General features: G+C 31.6%; 1 protein-coding gene across 3 annotated transcripts in view; it reads left to right on the forward strand.

Annotated features, from left to right (window-relative positions):
- Positions 1-14,338, forward strand: part of diaph3 (diaphanous-related formin 3) — a 475,404-nt gene that overhangs the window by 252,951 nt on the left and 208,115 nt on the right. For all 3 annotated transcript variants that reach the window (XM_056468166.1, XM_056468167.1, XM_056468168.1), the window contains 3 exons: positions 3,862-3,957; positions 5,902-5,996; positions 12,752-12,853. In XM_056468166.1, coding sequence (XP_056324141.1) covers positions 3,862-3,957; positions 5,902-5,996; positions 12,752-12,853 — 293 coding nt within the window. The remainder of the gene's footprint in view (positions 1-3,861; positions 3,958-5,901; positions 5,997-12,751; positions 12,854-14,338) is intronic.

Genomic DNA, 14,338 nt, shown 5'->3' on the forward strand with positions numbered 1-14,338 from the left:
CTGATGTTTATGGTAAAGATTAAAATCACCATCATATGTATTTAATGATGCTCAAAAATGAAAGTTGTAGGCAGCAAAAACATGTTTTAACCAATACGTGACGACAACCAGCAATCAAAAATATGCCACTGAATAATTCTTCAAAAATGATCCATCTAGCCATGAAACATTAAGATTTATGAGTAACTGAATCATTTATTGAAAAGGAGACTAAGAATAAATATGAATTGTACAAATTATGTTAGATTTATACATTTCTAAACCGCAGTATAGTAACTGAATATTTTGCTATTTATTTTTATTCAGCTAATTATTTCTTTTTATTTTTTAATAAAAAAAATTACAGGTTCTAAGTTCTGTTTATCAAAACCAAAAGTGTCTTGCACTACTGTTTTTGTATTAAATGGAAAGCAAATTACATTTGGCTCCTCCCCTTTTTGACTGATCAGAAAAATGATCCGATCCGTGACTAAATACTCTTAATGTGATCCAAACCGTGAGATTTGGGATCCATTACACCACTAGTTTTCAGCCACAAAAACACAGTTGTCATGAAAATGAACAGGCCAAAAGCACGTTTCCTGTTTTTAGCTGAAAATATTGTCATGTAAACATTTTCTGCATATAGACCCACTGTCACAACAGAAGCCCCTCCCCCATGATGACTCATTATTTTGGGTGTTCAAAATTAATAGTCTGAAGTCAACTGCAATCATAATACAGTACTGATTAACCCTTATGCACCCTTATGGACAATATATGATAATTTTGCTTATTTTAATGCAAACATAATCACTTTTTGGAAGAAAATGCCTATTTTTTTATTGAACTTTAAATATTTCAGCCTTCTTTCCAGTCATGCATCTGTTTTGCTCTAGTTAATTTCAGGACAAAAATGCCCTCATTGACATTCATTAAATAATATTTCATCCCACTGCCATTTAAGCAAAAAGTAATTCAAAAGGTTTTATTTCAGAGAATGTTTAGTAGTTTAGATGCACAAGGGTTAGTGAGAAGCTCTTCTAGATTAGCTTTTTCACACATTTTGCTCCATAGATTGACCAAAATCTGCCACTTTTGTCCTGTTGCCTTAGACTTCTCTCTGTGAATCCTGTACATCGTATGTAGTTACTTTGAATCTCCATCGTCATTGTCCCTGAGTGTATAGACTCTTGCTGGTTTAGATATGCATCTGGGTTTGTTGTTTGTATGAATAGGACTCTTTTCCTGTAGATTAACCCTGCACCTGTGTTTTCTGAGCCGGTATCCAGACAGCCGTGTTAATTAGTGCACAAGACAATTATGCACTTCTCTCCGGAGACCTGCGTTTACTTCTCTTAATCTGGTGTCTTAAATAATTAAACTTGTATTGAAACCCTGTGCTTTCCATCTGCTCCTCTCTCTTTTTTTAAAACCATCTCTCTCTTTCCAAGATCTGAAGAGGGAGCTGTTTAACCTGTTAGTCAATGACCTCTACCTTGCCTTTTTCGTTGGATTATATTTACCAGGAAATTGAGATAATACAATAAACTAATTTTAATTTTAACCCTTTCCTAAAATCTGTATGCAGAGCAAGCTACTACAAATGTATGGTTAAAAATGACTGTGCGCACAGGACAGGCAGAGTGTGACCTCATTTACTACAGTCATCACAGCTGTGTGGCTCTAATCTCATTCTTCACAGCTGTCTTGCCAAAGTCCAATCCCTTTACTCTCTCAGCATGACCATTACACACTCATGGGCTGTGCTTCAATACCTAATGAGCTACCTAGACAGCATTTCTGGACGTTTTCAAGTAGAAACTACCTACAGTACCTGGACAGAATTTTGGGCTGTCAAAGTTATTATCAAATATAATTTTACTTTCTAGACAGTGTTACTGTGGAACCATAGACATGTTTCAATGTAAGCTATCCATCTAGTTTTTGTTCTTGATTGTTATAGACCAGATTAAACTAAAGCAACCGGTTTAAATTGAAGGTATCTGCATAGAGAATCATAAACTTGTTTCAGTTGAAGTTACATACACTGTAAAAAATGCAGGGTTCCACACAATGCATTCATGTTGTTCCTACACAAATCGATTAAGTTACCGTAACACATTTAAGTGGATTGAACATAAAACAATTGAGTTGTCCCCAAAACATCTTAATAATTGTGTTGTTTCAGCTCATTTTAAATAAGCAATGTGTCTGGGTGCCATAAACATGTCAAAATTGAAGCTACCTTAGCTAGACAGCATTTTGGGACATTATAGTCAAGTTCAAAACAGTGCTATACAGCACATGTTTAGTCATCAAGTGCAAAACAAAGCTGAAAATACTCTTACTGAAAGTACTCTATCCAAAAGTGCTCTACCTGAAACATATTACAGTAGCCTGTCTTAACAATTTACATGATTTGCCTCTTGATTGTTGACTTAATTTAATTTTTAATTTCTTTACAAGGAAGCAAAAACAACTACATCCATTATTGGTGTGGTTCAGTAGTTAACGTTGATCAAAACACATAAGAAAACATGTTTTGGAGTTTTATTTTCACAAACATGACCAATTTGGATGGGTTTATAATCTCAATTTACGTCCGTGAAACAGAATTTGCCCCTGTAAAACTAGTCCCGTCCGTATATGGCTATAGACAACTGGTGCTGCTTATTTAGACGGCATATTTGGACATCATAGAAGTGTCCAAATTGAAGCTACCTACCTAGCCAACCTTTTTGGGCATTGTGTATAATTTAACATTAAACCAATTTAGACAATGTGTTTGGACGTCACAGATTGTTGAGATGTTCAGATTGAAGCTACGTGTTTTTAGGCATGATAAATGCATTTAGATCGAGGGCTGCTCAAAATATCGTTTTAGCATCGATATTGCAATTTGATCATTTGCAATAGTCACATTGCAGGATCTGCAATGTTGAGTCTGTATTGTAATTGATCATTTTGGTAGTGTTTTATGAGTCCTGCGACTGTTTCATAATTTTAAACGCATTCAGGTGTAAGATATTGAGCCATTTTTAAGTAAATAACAATACATTTTATTGACTTTTTTTTATACATTACAAACTGTGCTTTATTATTTTACATTTAATTATTCAGTTGCTGTATAGCTGAACAGAAAAGACTCCTCTGAAAACAAAAACCTGGTTTATTTAATTTGTATATGTTTCTTTAATGACGTATTCTAAGCTTGTGGATTGCTTATCAAATTTTATGCAGCTGTGCTAACCTATATAATCATCCCAATCTATTTAAAATGATAAATTCTTTCCAATAGATATTTAAGGTGAACTTGTGTTCATATTGCATTATATATATTGCAGAATGATAAGAAAATATCACAATATTATATTATAATTGTATTCTGGATTTACTGGATCCTATTCTGATCTCTGCATATATATTTTGAGCATTGTGTTGGTTTTAAAGTGTGCAGTTTGTCATTCAGCACTCGACATCACTCTTATTTTTCTTGTCATGATGCAAACATGTTTACACAATACCACCTTGCTCATCATCTGACCCCGAGAGGTCAACACATCATACAACCCCACAGGTCCTCATTAAACATAATTCCCCTTGGTTCTTCACTCTTTAATTATTCAGTGTTTTCGGTTTGATTGTGTTTAATATGTAATGCTAGTTTCTTTCCCACATGTGATTGACAGTAATGGTGAAAAATTAAATGCAGGCTAATGTGTTTCCACTGCTGTAGCCCATTAGTCTGCTTCAAGCTCTGTGTCAGTTCTGTGACTGTCAGTGTGTGAATTTGTTTGCTCACACTGCTGGTGTTGAACATGGTTTTCTGCATGCATGTGGTTAGATGTGGTATTAACATCTAATGGTGATGATTTTCAGCTCGAAGAGAAGAGGAGGACCTGGAGGAGAAGAAATGCATCAAAAAGAGAGTGAAAGAACTGAAAGTGCTGGACCCGAAGATAGCACAGAACCTTTGTGAGTATTAAGCAGCAATTTTATTTTATTTCATTTATTTTATTTTATTTATTTTTTTATATTGTTTTATTTAATTTTTAGATTTCTATAATAATTTTTTATTTTCTATTATTTTCTATTTATTATATGTTATATAATATTTGTTATATATATTTTATTTAATATATTGTATTTTATTTTATATTTTAATATTGTTTAATTTTGTTGAATTTTTTATATTTTATATATTTTATATTTTAGTTATTGTATATTTTTTCATTTTTATATAAATTTTTTACATTAAATTGTATTTAAATGTTACATTTTTTATTTTTTATATTGTTTTTATTTTATATTATATTTATTATATTTTATTTAATTAATTTTATTTTTTTATTTCATAGGTATTATTTTATATTATATTTTATATTGTTTTTATTTTATATTATATTTATTATATTTTATTTAATTAATTTTAATTTTTTATTTCATAGGTATTATTTTATATTATATTTTATATTGTTTTTATTTTTTATTTTATTTCATTTTTATATTGTTGTATTTTTATATATATATTTTTTATTATATATTATATTATATTTGTTATTTTATTTTATTTTTACTTTATTTTACTTTATTTGTATTTTATTTTATTTTACTGTTTTAATGTTCATTTTTAGTTCGTTTTATTTTAAGTTTTTATATTTAAATTTATAAAAAATGTATTTTTAATTTATTTTTCATTTTAATTTATTTTATTTTACTTTATTTTTATTTTACTTTTATTTATTGTTAATTTTATTATTAGTTTTCTTTTATATTTTAATATTATTATTATTATTAATATTTTATTTTACTTTTTTATTTTTCTTAATTTTACTTTATTTGTATTCAATTTTATTTTACTTTATTTTAATGTTCATTTTTGTTTTTGTTTTATTTTTGTTTTATATTTACATTTTTTTTATTGAACATTTTTTAATTATTTTATTAAATATTTTATTTTATTTTACTTAATTTTTGGGGGGGATTTTCTTTTATTTTATTTGATTTTATTCACATACACATATACATACAACAAGATGCAATAAAATCCATTTGACTTTCACATACATACCAAAAATGAAAAAAAAAAAAAAAAAAAAAAAAGCTGTGAAGATAAATCGGATGAAAAGACAGCAATGTTTCAAACAATGTTTCTAAAAACAATATGAAAAAGTTATTTCCCACCTGCTCTTTCTCTGCAAGAAGGTGTGGGTGTCAAAACAGGTTTTCAGGTGTCCCTTTTTCATGTATCCTTCCGTCTCTTTCTCTCTCAGAACTTTGAGGTACACAATAACACCTGTCTCGTGCTGTTAAATACAATGCCTTATGACTCTCCTCTTCCTTCACACACTTCTCCTTGCACCTGTTTTGAAACTTTTAAACCACTTTCCTCTTTCTGTCTCTTCCTTTCTTTCATTAATGTATTCAGACGGATTTCTTTGTCCAACTGTCTCTGTGGCAGTGAGCAGAGTTTTGTAATGAGGGGGAAAGCAAGAAAAAAGAAGTGATGTTTCTGTCCCGGCTTTCTGTCCCTCACCCTTTTTAGCTTTTCTGTCATTCACTTACTCGTTCTCTCACCTATACTTTATTGCCGTTCGTCTGAAATCAGATTTGTGCTCAGGACTGGTGAGTGTTTGTGACAGATGCAGGCAGAGGTGAAAGCCCTGTTGCCTTGATATATGAATGTTATCTTGATACAGCTGAAGTGCTCGTCTGGCCCGTGTCTCGTCCAGTTTAAGGGAGTTTCAAATTTAGAGGACGTCAAGCTCATTCTTTCTGTTGATCAGATATTATCAGCATGCGGTGGACACACACACGCACACACTCTTTAAACAGAGAGTATGTGGCTTGTTGATGAATTAATGCAGGGAGCTTTTGATGTAAACTCTCTCTCTCTCTCATTCTCTCTCTCTGTGTTAGCGATTTTCCTTGGGTCGTTCCGTATGCCCTACGAGGAGATCAGGAGAATGATTTTAGAGGTGGATGAGGATCAGCTGACTGAGCCCATGATCCAGGTAACATCACCTCTCATCGCCATTCATGACCTTTAAAACATCCCTATGTTCAGAGGACAGATGCTGATGTAAGAAAAATTCTTCAACAGCCATTTCACTGCTTTCCAGAGCTGCTATTTTAATGACTAATGTCTGGTAACTAATCCAGGAATGTGTTGATCTGCTTTTCTGAGTTCTTAGTTAAAGGTTGGTTGTTTATCCTCTGAGAATAAACTATAGTATAATAACTAGTAGAATAACTAGTTTTAACTTTTATTATTATTATTATTATTGGTGTGGTTATTGCTACTATTATTATTATTAATCTTATTATGATTATTATTATTAATCTTGTTGTTGTTATTGTTGTTGTTGTTGTTAGTATTATTATAATTATTTTTAGTCAGTCTTATTGTTATTATTATTCTTTTATTGTCATTGTTTTTGTGTTATTTTTACCTTCTGTGTAAAGCACTTTAAGATGTAACTTTAAAAGCACTAATATTAATACATATAATAATATTTTTCCCCTAAGGATGCATAGTAGTTAAAGTTATATAACTATATATTATAGTTATAGAAAATAGGTGTTATTAATTAAATACATTTTGTCCAAATAAATTTATTATTATTATTATTATTATTATTATTATTATTATTATTATTATTATTATTATTATTATTATAGTAATAATAATAATAATAATAATGATAATTGTTGTCGTTGTTATTGTTAATATCAATATGTATTATTATTAATATTTTATTACAGATATGAAATAAAATATGCATATATAATGTGATCAACAGATTATGTAACAATTAATGACACACTCAGAAATTAATCCATTATAAATACCATTTATCACATTTGGCAGATTTGTGATCATTTGCTATTTACAGATTAGTAAATTATCAGATTGAAAGTTCGATTTCACAAAACAATATTTTAAGCACGCTTTTTTTTTTTAAGCTGAATATTGCTGGCTTTCTAAAGCTGCTGCCTTGTAATAGTTTGGTTGGTAAAACTGAGCATATTTAGAAAACAAATTCTATAAATAATTTTTTATATTAGCCAATGTTTTAATGAAATGTGTCAAGTTATATAAAAAAAAATCACATTTGCATTAATGCTATTAGGGATAAAAACAAGCCTCATTGGATATTGTATTTTTTTGCTACCTACTGTATTTCATATGATGTAAATATGAAGAACAGGGTGTCTGTTGGTCTTAAAAAGTTAAAAAATAAAAAAAATAAAAATAAAAAACAAAACTTTACGCCTTAAAAGTCTTAAAGTAACTGAAATGTGTGTTTAAAGTCTAAATTTATTTTAAACAGGTCTTAATTTAGCTTTGTCCAAGTAAATCTACTCTCGTGCCCACATCGATTCAATCACCTACAGTCCATCTCAATAAAGCCTTGTTTTTTTATATTTAAGATTTTTATGGCAGAGAGATACAATTCTCAACAGCTGTCAGACTTTTTTATAGCAAAATGGCCAAAATTAAAATCCCCAAATTATATTCTCTAATCAGGGAAAGAAAACTAAAAGAATTACACACTTCCTCATGGTAATACCGGGCCACTAGAAAATAAATACTCAAGGTTTAACCCTGCATAGGTCTAAAATGTAATTCTTAATAGACTTGATCAAACCTTTGCTTTTTAGCGGTTCTATATATTAGTGAGCTGATCATGGTAGTCCCCAGTCATCTGTTTTAAAGTTAAGATGAGTTAAGCTGGTCTGGATGTGGTTGGGTTGATAAAAATAAAATAATAATAATAAAGTATTATAAAATGAATAGTACTGCTACTACTACTACTAATAATAACTGTTATTATAGTTTTGATGGTTACCTTTCCTTGTCTCTTTTTCATTTAATTTCTTCATTTTCTATTCGGGCTCTTGATGGACACAATCCAACAGATAACAGATGTATGTTGAAGAAAGTCTGGCACCAGTGTAAAACAGCTTCACATTATGCATCACTTGGTTAAAAAAAATACTCATCAAAATAGTAAATGTTTTGAATTGATTGTGAGATATCAGACATTTGCACACCTGCTGTGGCATAACCACACATCAGTTTGGTTCTGCAGTGATACCGCAAAGTTTCCAATGCAGCAACTGTAAACAAGTTCCAGTGTGTTTGTACTGAGCACTTTCAGTATGCACATCAGAACTAATTTGCTGCCAGTAAAATCAAGCCTGGATCCCAATGCACTACAATTTCTGCTTTTTAAAGTCATGCCAGAGATTGACTATATGGCAAAGCAGAATCTCTTTTGACTGACATATTTTTACTCTCAATTTAAATGCATATATTTCATTTTTGTTTTATAAATACATTATACATTCGCTGTCTCTTTGATTTCCCCCTGCTTTTCATCATTCAACACTGATGTTAGGCTCAGCTTTATCTATTCTTTAGTAGTTAATGCATGCCAGCATTTCACTCACTATTATAGTTTTAAAATATCCACTTCAGATCCATAACAAAGCTTTGTTATTTTATACTACTTACCACTTAAAAGCAGCCCCATATTTATCCTAATGATTGAGATGGGAACAGCGTAAATAGCCATCTGCATCTGTGCTTTTTGCAATCTTTCATTTTGGTGGTGATACAGACAAACATGGTTATCCGTCTATTAGACTCATGTTCATGTGTACTAAAGAAGTGGCCATTTGGAGATGCTCTGGAGCAGTTCATCTGTGAGTAAATTAAGCTTTAAAGTTTTGTGTCTGAAGTCAGAGACTGAGTAGCAGGTGCTTTATTTTCTGACTACTAATAAAAAACAGTTTGAACCCCCACAGATAAGCAGTTAATTAAATGTGGATTTATATTGTAGTTCATGCCTATACCTGCGCACTACAGATCTGGCTTGGAAAAATAACAGAACCGCAATACTGTACTGTGAATAAATGAGAATTTCTCGGAGTTCCATATATGTCTGCGATTTAATGGTCTCCTGGAGAGTGACAAGGGTACATGAGAGTACAAGAGAACACACACTGTGGATAGACATGTTCACTTGATTGCATGCATTAAAAAAAGATTACTTTGTTGCTATAGGCCTTTTTTAGTGTGTGTGTGAAGTATTTGGCTTTTATAAGGTAGGATTGGTGATGATTGACAAGAGCAGCTAATTAGGAAAAGGAGATGTCTATTAATTGTTTAAGTTAAAACTATATATAATGACGATGCTGTGTTTGTGGTCTGAACCACTGATTAGTCGAGAGAAAAGAATATGTACAGTTGAAGTCACAATTATTAGCCCCCCTGTTCATTTTTACCCTAATTTCTGTTTAACGGAGAGATTTTTTCGAAACGTAATAGTTTTATTAACTCTTTTCTAATAACTGATTTATTTTATCTTGCCATGATGACAGTACATAATATTTGACTAGATATTTTTCAAGACACTTCTATTCAGCTTAATGTGACATTTAAAGGCTTAACGGTTAATTAGGTTAACTAGGCAGGTTAGGGTAATTAGGCAAGTTATTGTATAATGATGGTGTGTTCTGTAGACTATCAAAAAAGATATATAATATAGCTTAAAGGGGCTAATAATTTTGACCTTAAAATGGTTCTCAAGAAAATAAAAACGGCTTTTATTCTAGCCAAAATAAAACAACAAGACTTGCTCCAGAAGAAAAAATATTATCAGAGACACTGTGAAAATTTCCTTGCTCTGTTAAACATCATTTGGGAAATATTGAAAAAAATAAAATATGGGGGGTTAATAATTCTGACTTCAACTGTATACATATCATCAAGAAATAATGAACAAACACTATTACTTGTAAATTGCTATTCACCAAAAAAAAAAATTAAATAAATAAATAAACTACTAACTTTCTAAAATTAATAGTAAACGTGTAAAAAAGAATATAGTTATTAAAAAAACAAATGATAGTATTTGTGTTTTTTTTTTATTAATAATTTATATGGCATGTTATGTTTTTAGGTTATTAAAGGGATGAGACGTAACATTAAGTAAGGTTTGCTATTGCTATTGAGTAAAAATATGTGAAACGAAAATAATAATTTATTAAACAATGACATAAAACAATGAATATAGGAAATTAGAAATGTGAATTAATTATTAACAAAACCAAAATAAATATTTGTGTTGCCAAACAATCTAACTAAACCCCAACCAACTAAACTAATTATTGTAGCGAATTGGCTCAAAGGGAATTGAAGAGTAATTTGAACGGGGCTTCAAATGAATCGACTCTTTAAATCCGAATAAATGAATCAACCAGCGATCGTTCGAACGGACAGTTGACATCAATTGTGGTTATTGCTATCAAAAATAAAAACCCATTTATGTTTAAGCTTAAGCAGGGTAGCAAGATCAAAGTTTAAGACATTAGATTCATAAACATGCACAGGCACCTTTCTTTATACAAAATAAAACTTTGACTAATCTAACAGAAACTAACACAAACACACATTCATACAAGTGTAGAGAAGAGTAAAGTAAGAGTTTGAGAGAGTGTAAAGATGGACAAACCAAGCGAACCAAAAATAATCAATTTAACCCTTCTATGGTCTCTTTAGGGTTCCATTTAGTTTACACCAGTTCAGTGGTAGTCTGAAAGTGTTACTTGCGTTCCTTTTATGATGTGAAGAACTCCCTCTGTTGAGCATGGGATTAGCTGGTCATCAGTTTTTTGTCCTTGTGAGGCTTGGAGTGGGGAGAAGTCTGGATTGTTGAGGCGGCAAAACTGTTTCCGGTTTCATGGCACACTAAATTTAACTAGACTCTCAATGGAAAGGAAAGAAAGAAAGGTATCGGAGATGGGAATGTCTGAGCTGTGTGATTAACCCATTTTGTCTGGGTCCCCGCCTGCTCTCTGGAGTGCTCTGGAGTTCTCCTGAGGTTCTAGTTCTAGGTTCAAGTCTTTCTCTGGTCTTCTAGAGTCTCTGTGCGGTGGCCTTAGGTCACAAGCTTTTATAAGAATGCTTTTGTACCCACCCTCCGGAGCTGAGACCAATGAGAAGTTTAAATCTGATGCATTTTTTGAATAAAAGCACAATAATAATATGTCTGATCGGCCATATTCGTTATATTATCCAAAGAAAAATGTAGAACCAAAACCTTAATCTTCAGCGTATCTGACGCTTAAACTAAAATACACAAGCTACCAAAACAAAATTACAGTAGAGGCAACTACTCCCTAACTTAACTAACAACCAAACATTATTCTAGCAGGATTAATTAGGTCATCATAAAGTACACAATGTTAGCAATCAGCAAAACAAAGACTTTCATCTGATAATGCAATTCTTATAGAGATCGTTCGAGTTTCTAATAATCAGGTAAAATAGGCTACAAAGTGTACAACAAAGCATTTAAACTAGAGACAAACGAAAGCTACACCACAAAGAATAATACAAAACACTGAAGAACAGGCTGGTTGGCGTAACCCACGTCAGTGACTGGTGCTTCTCCTGAATAACTCAAGCAAAGCCCTTTTGAATGTGGTGGACCAGCTCTTGATTGGTGTGCCGAGCAACGTCATAATGATGAGTGACAGCCTTCTCGACCAATGGTCACACACCTGGGGCAGGACAGAATGCACAGCAGGGAAAAGAGAGAGATGGCACAACAGAAAACAAAAACATAAGAACACAAAACTTACATGGAACGTAACAATATATAACAAAATAGTAATTAAAAACACACACTGGTATTGTTATTAGAACATTTCATTTTTTTATAAAATAAAATGTCATATTGCAGTGTGTAGTTACTGAAAAACAAATAATACAAAAATAATACAATTAAATAGATATCTAAAACTTTTAATATAAAGGTAGTGTTAGCATTTCAATTATTCAAGGAAATAAATGAAATGAAAGTAATGCAAAATAGTAAATGATTAGTATACAGTTGAAATCAGAATTATTAAACTCCCTTTGATTTTTATTATTTTATTATTATTTTTTTTTTTTATATTTCCCAAGGGATGTTTAACAGAGCAAGGAAAATTTCACTGTATGTCTGATAATATTTTTTCTTCTGGAGAAAGTCTTATTTGTTTTATTTTGGCTAGATTAAAAGCATTTTTTAATTAAAAAAAAAAAAAAGCATTTTAAGGTCAAAATTATTAACCCCTTTAAGCTAGATATTTTTTTCGATAGTCAACAGAACAAAGCATCATTATACAATAACTTTCCTAGTTAACCTAACTTGCCTAGTCAACCTAATTAACCAAGTTAAGCATTTAAATGTCCCTTTAAGCTGAATAGAAGTGTCTTGAAAAATATCTAGTCAAATATTATTTGCTGTCATCATGGCAAAGATAAAATAAATCAGTTATTATAAATGAGTTATTGAAACTATTATATTTAGAAATGTGTTGAAGAAATCTTCTCTCCATTAAACAGAATTTAGGGGAAAAAAACTGCAATCTTTTTCCTAATGGTTTTACTAATACATCTGTTGGCGCACAAGTTTTTCAGCCACGGGTAGCGCATGAACTTGCGGGTTGCTGAGCTCAAAAGTGTTGTTTCGGCCTTGAACGAGAAGCTTAACCCCAGAACGCTCAAGGGAGATCCATCGTTCCCGCAATTAGTCTAGTGTGTCATTAATTGCCAGTGAGTCGATTTAGATGAGGAGCTCCACTAAGTGGCAAGAAGCTACAACTAAACCAGCAACAATTAGATTGCAGGTTAAAGTTGAACTGCTAATTGAATGAATGTAGCACAGATTTTTAGTAACGCTAGTTCTTTGTCTCATTCTCTCTCTTTCAGAATCTGGTGAAGCATCTGCCTGAACAGGAGCAGCTGAACGCACTGGTCAAGTACAAGAGTGAATATGCCAACCTCTCTGAACCAGAGCAGTTTGGAGTTGTGGTAATTTCACACACATACAGTTTTTTTGTGATTTAAGAGGACTCTCCGTTTGGCGTAATGTATTTCATATTGTAAAATCCACTCATTCTATGACCTTACCCTAACTATCCCTAAATCCAACCCTCACAGGAAACATGGCAAATTTTAAATGTGAAAAAGCCCACCAAGTATGATTTTAAACCATTTTAAATTATGAGGTCACAATCATAAACCACCTCAGCATTGTAATATCTAGGCCATACCCATTTCATCAGTATTCACTCAGTAAATCTCACACACACACACTTAGTTTGCATTGCTGGCCCTTTATATCCAATCCTAAACAGCTTTCCTTTCAATTTACCGTTCAGTCTAGTGACATGTCCACTTAGAGGTCATAAATCACTCTTTATTTAAACTTTTCTCAAGATCGATGTTGTGTCTGTTCCTCTAAACAAGATTTAATCTCTTAAATTGAAACTGATATCATCTTCTTGTCACAAACAAAACAACTACATATTGTACAACCCGAGATGCATTTGGTGTTTCTGAACTGAGAAGAAAAGAGACTGTTACGTAATGGAAAATGCATGTGGTCGACCCGGCACATATTGCAGGTTTAACCTAGCTGTCTTTACTGTTTTACCTTCACATTTATTCATTTAGTGCACACCAAAGTGACTTACAAATGAGGGATACAACAAGGCATTCATCATTAAAGGGAAAATATACACCAGAAGTGCTTGTAATACAAATTTTCAGAGGCCGTTTAGAATAGAACAAGCTTGAAAATCATACTAATATTACAAGTTTTGTAGTTTAGAAATGTGCAATTGACTAGAGTTGAGAGCGGGAGGAATGCGAGTTGGGATCCATGTTTAATTTGTTGCATACTAGATAAAATTGCTTTCATTAGCAAAAACAGGATCATTTCCAATAATAATTGTAACAAGCCTATCTTTTGTGCATTTGTAGATCAAGCACAAGTACAATAACCTCAACTTAATGCGTTCTATGACACATTATAGAAATGACAATCTTCTCTAACTAAAATGAGTGGCACTGGGAGTAAATAAGCCCTGCCTGTCTGTGATGGGACAACAAGGCATTCTTTATTTGTTCATATTGTTCACACAAGCCTCAAGCTTTTAGTCGAGCAGAAGTAGAAAGGTGGTGATCTTGTGACCTGTTATTTTAATTTATGAAGGATACAAATTAGATATCACATGAATTATTTAAAGCATAAAAAAACATTTTTAACTGGTAAATCTTTCTTATTACAGTATTCCTCAACCAGATGGAACAAATGCAGTCTTTTTCATGCGCTCTGTATTGCATTTTATTGCTATCCAATTTATTCCTATTTAAGTTATTGAAATTTTTGCATCCCTTTTTTTTGGAAGTGAAATAAATCTATAAATGTTTGTATGTATAAATACATAAAAAAGAAGTAAATCAATAATAAAAATAAATGAAGATAAAAATAATACAAACAAAGAAATAAAT

This window comes from Danio aesculapii, chromosome 11, assembly GCF_903798145.1.
Source record: "Danio aesculapii chromosome 11, fDanAes4.1, whole genome shotgun sequence".
In the NCBI taxonomy this organism is placed as follows: Eukaryota; Metazoa; Chordata; class Actinopteri; order Cypriniformes; family Danionidae; genus Danio; species Danio aesculapii.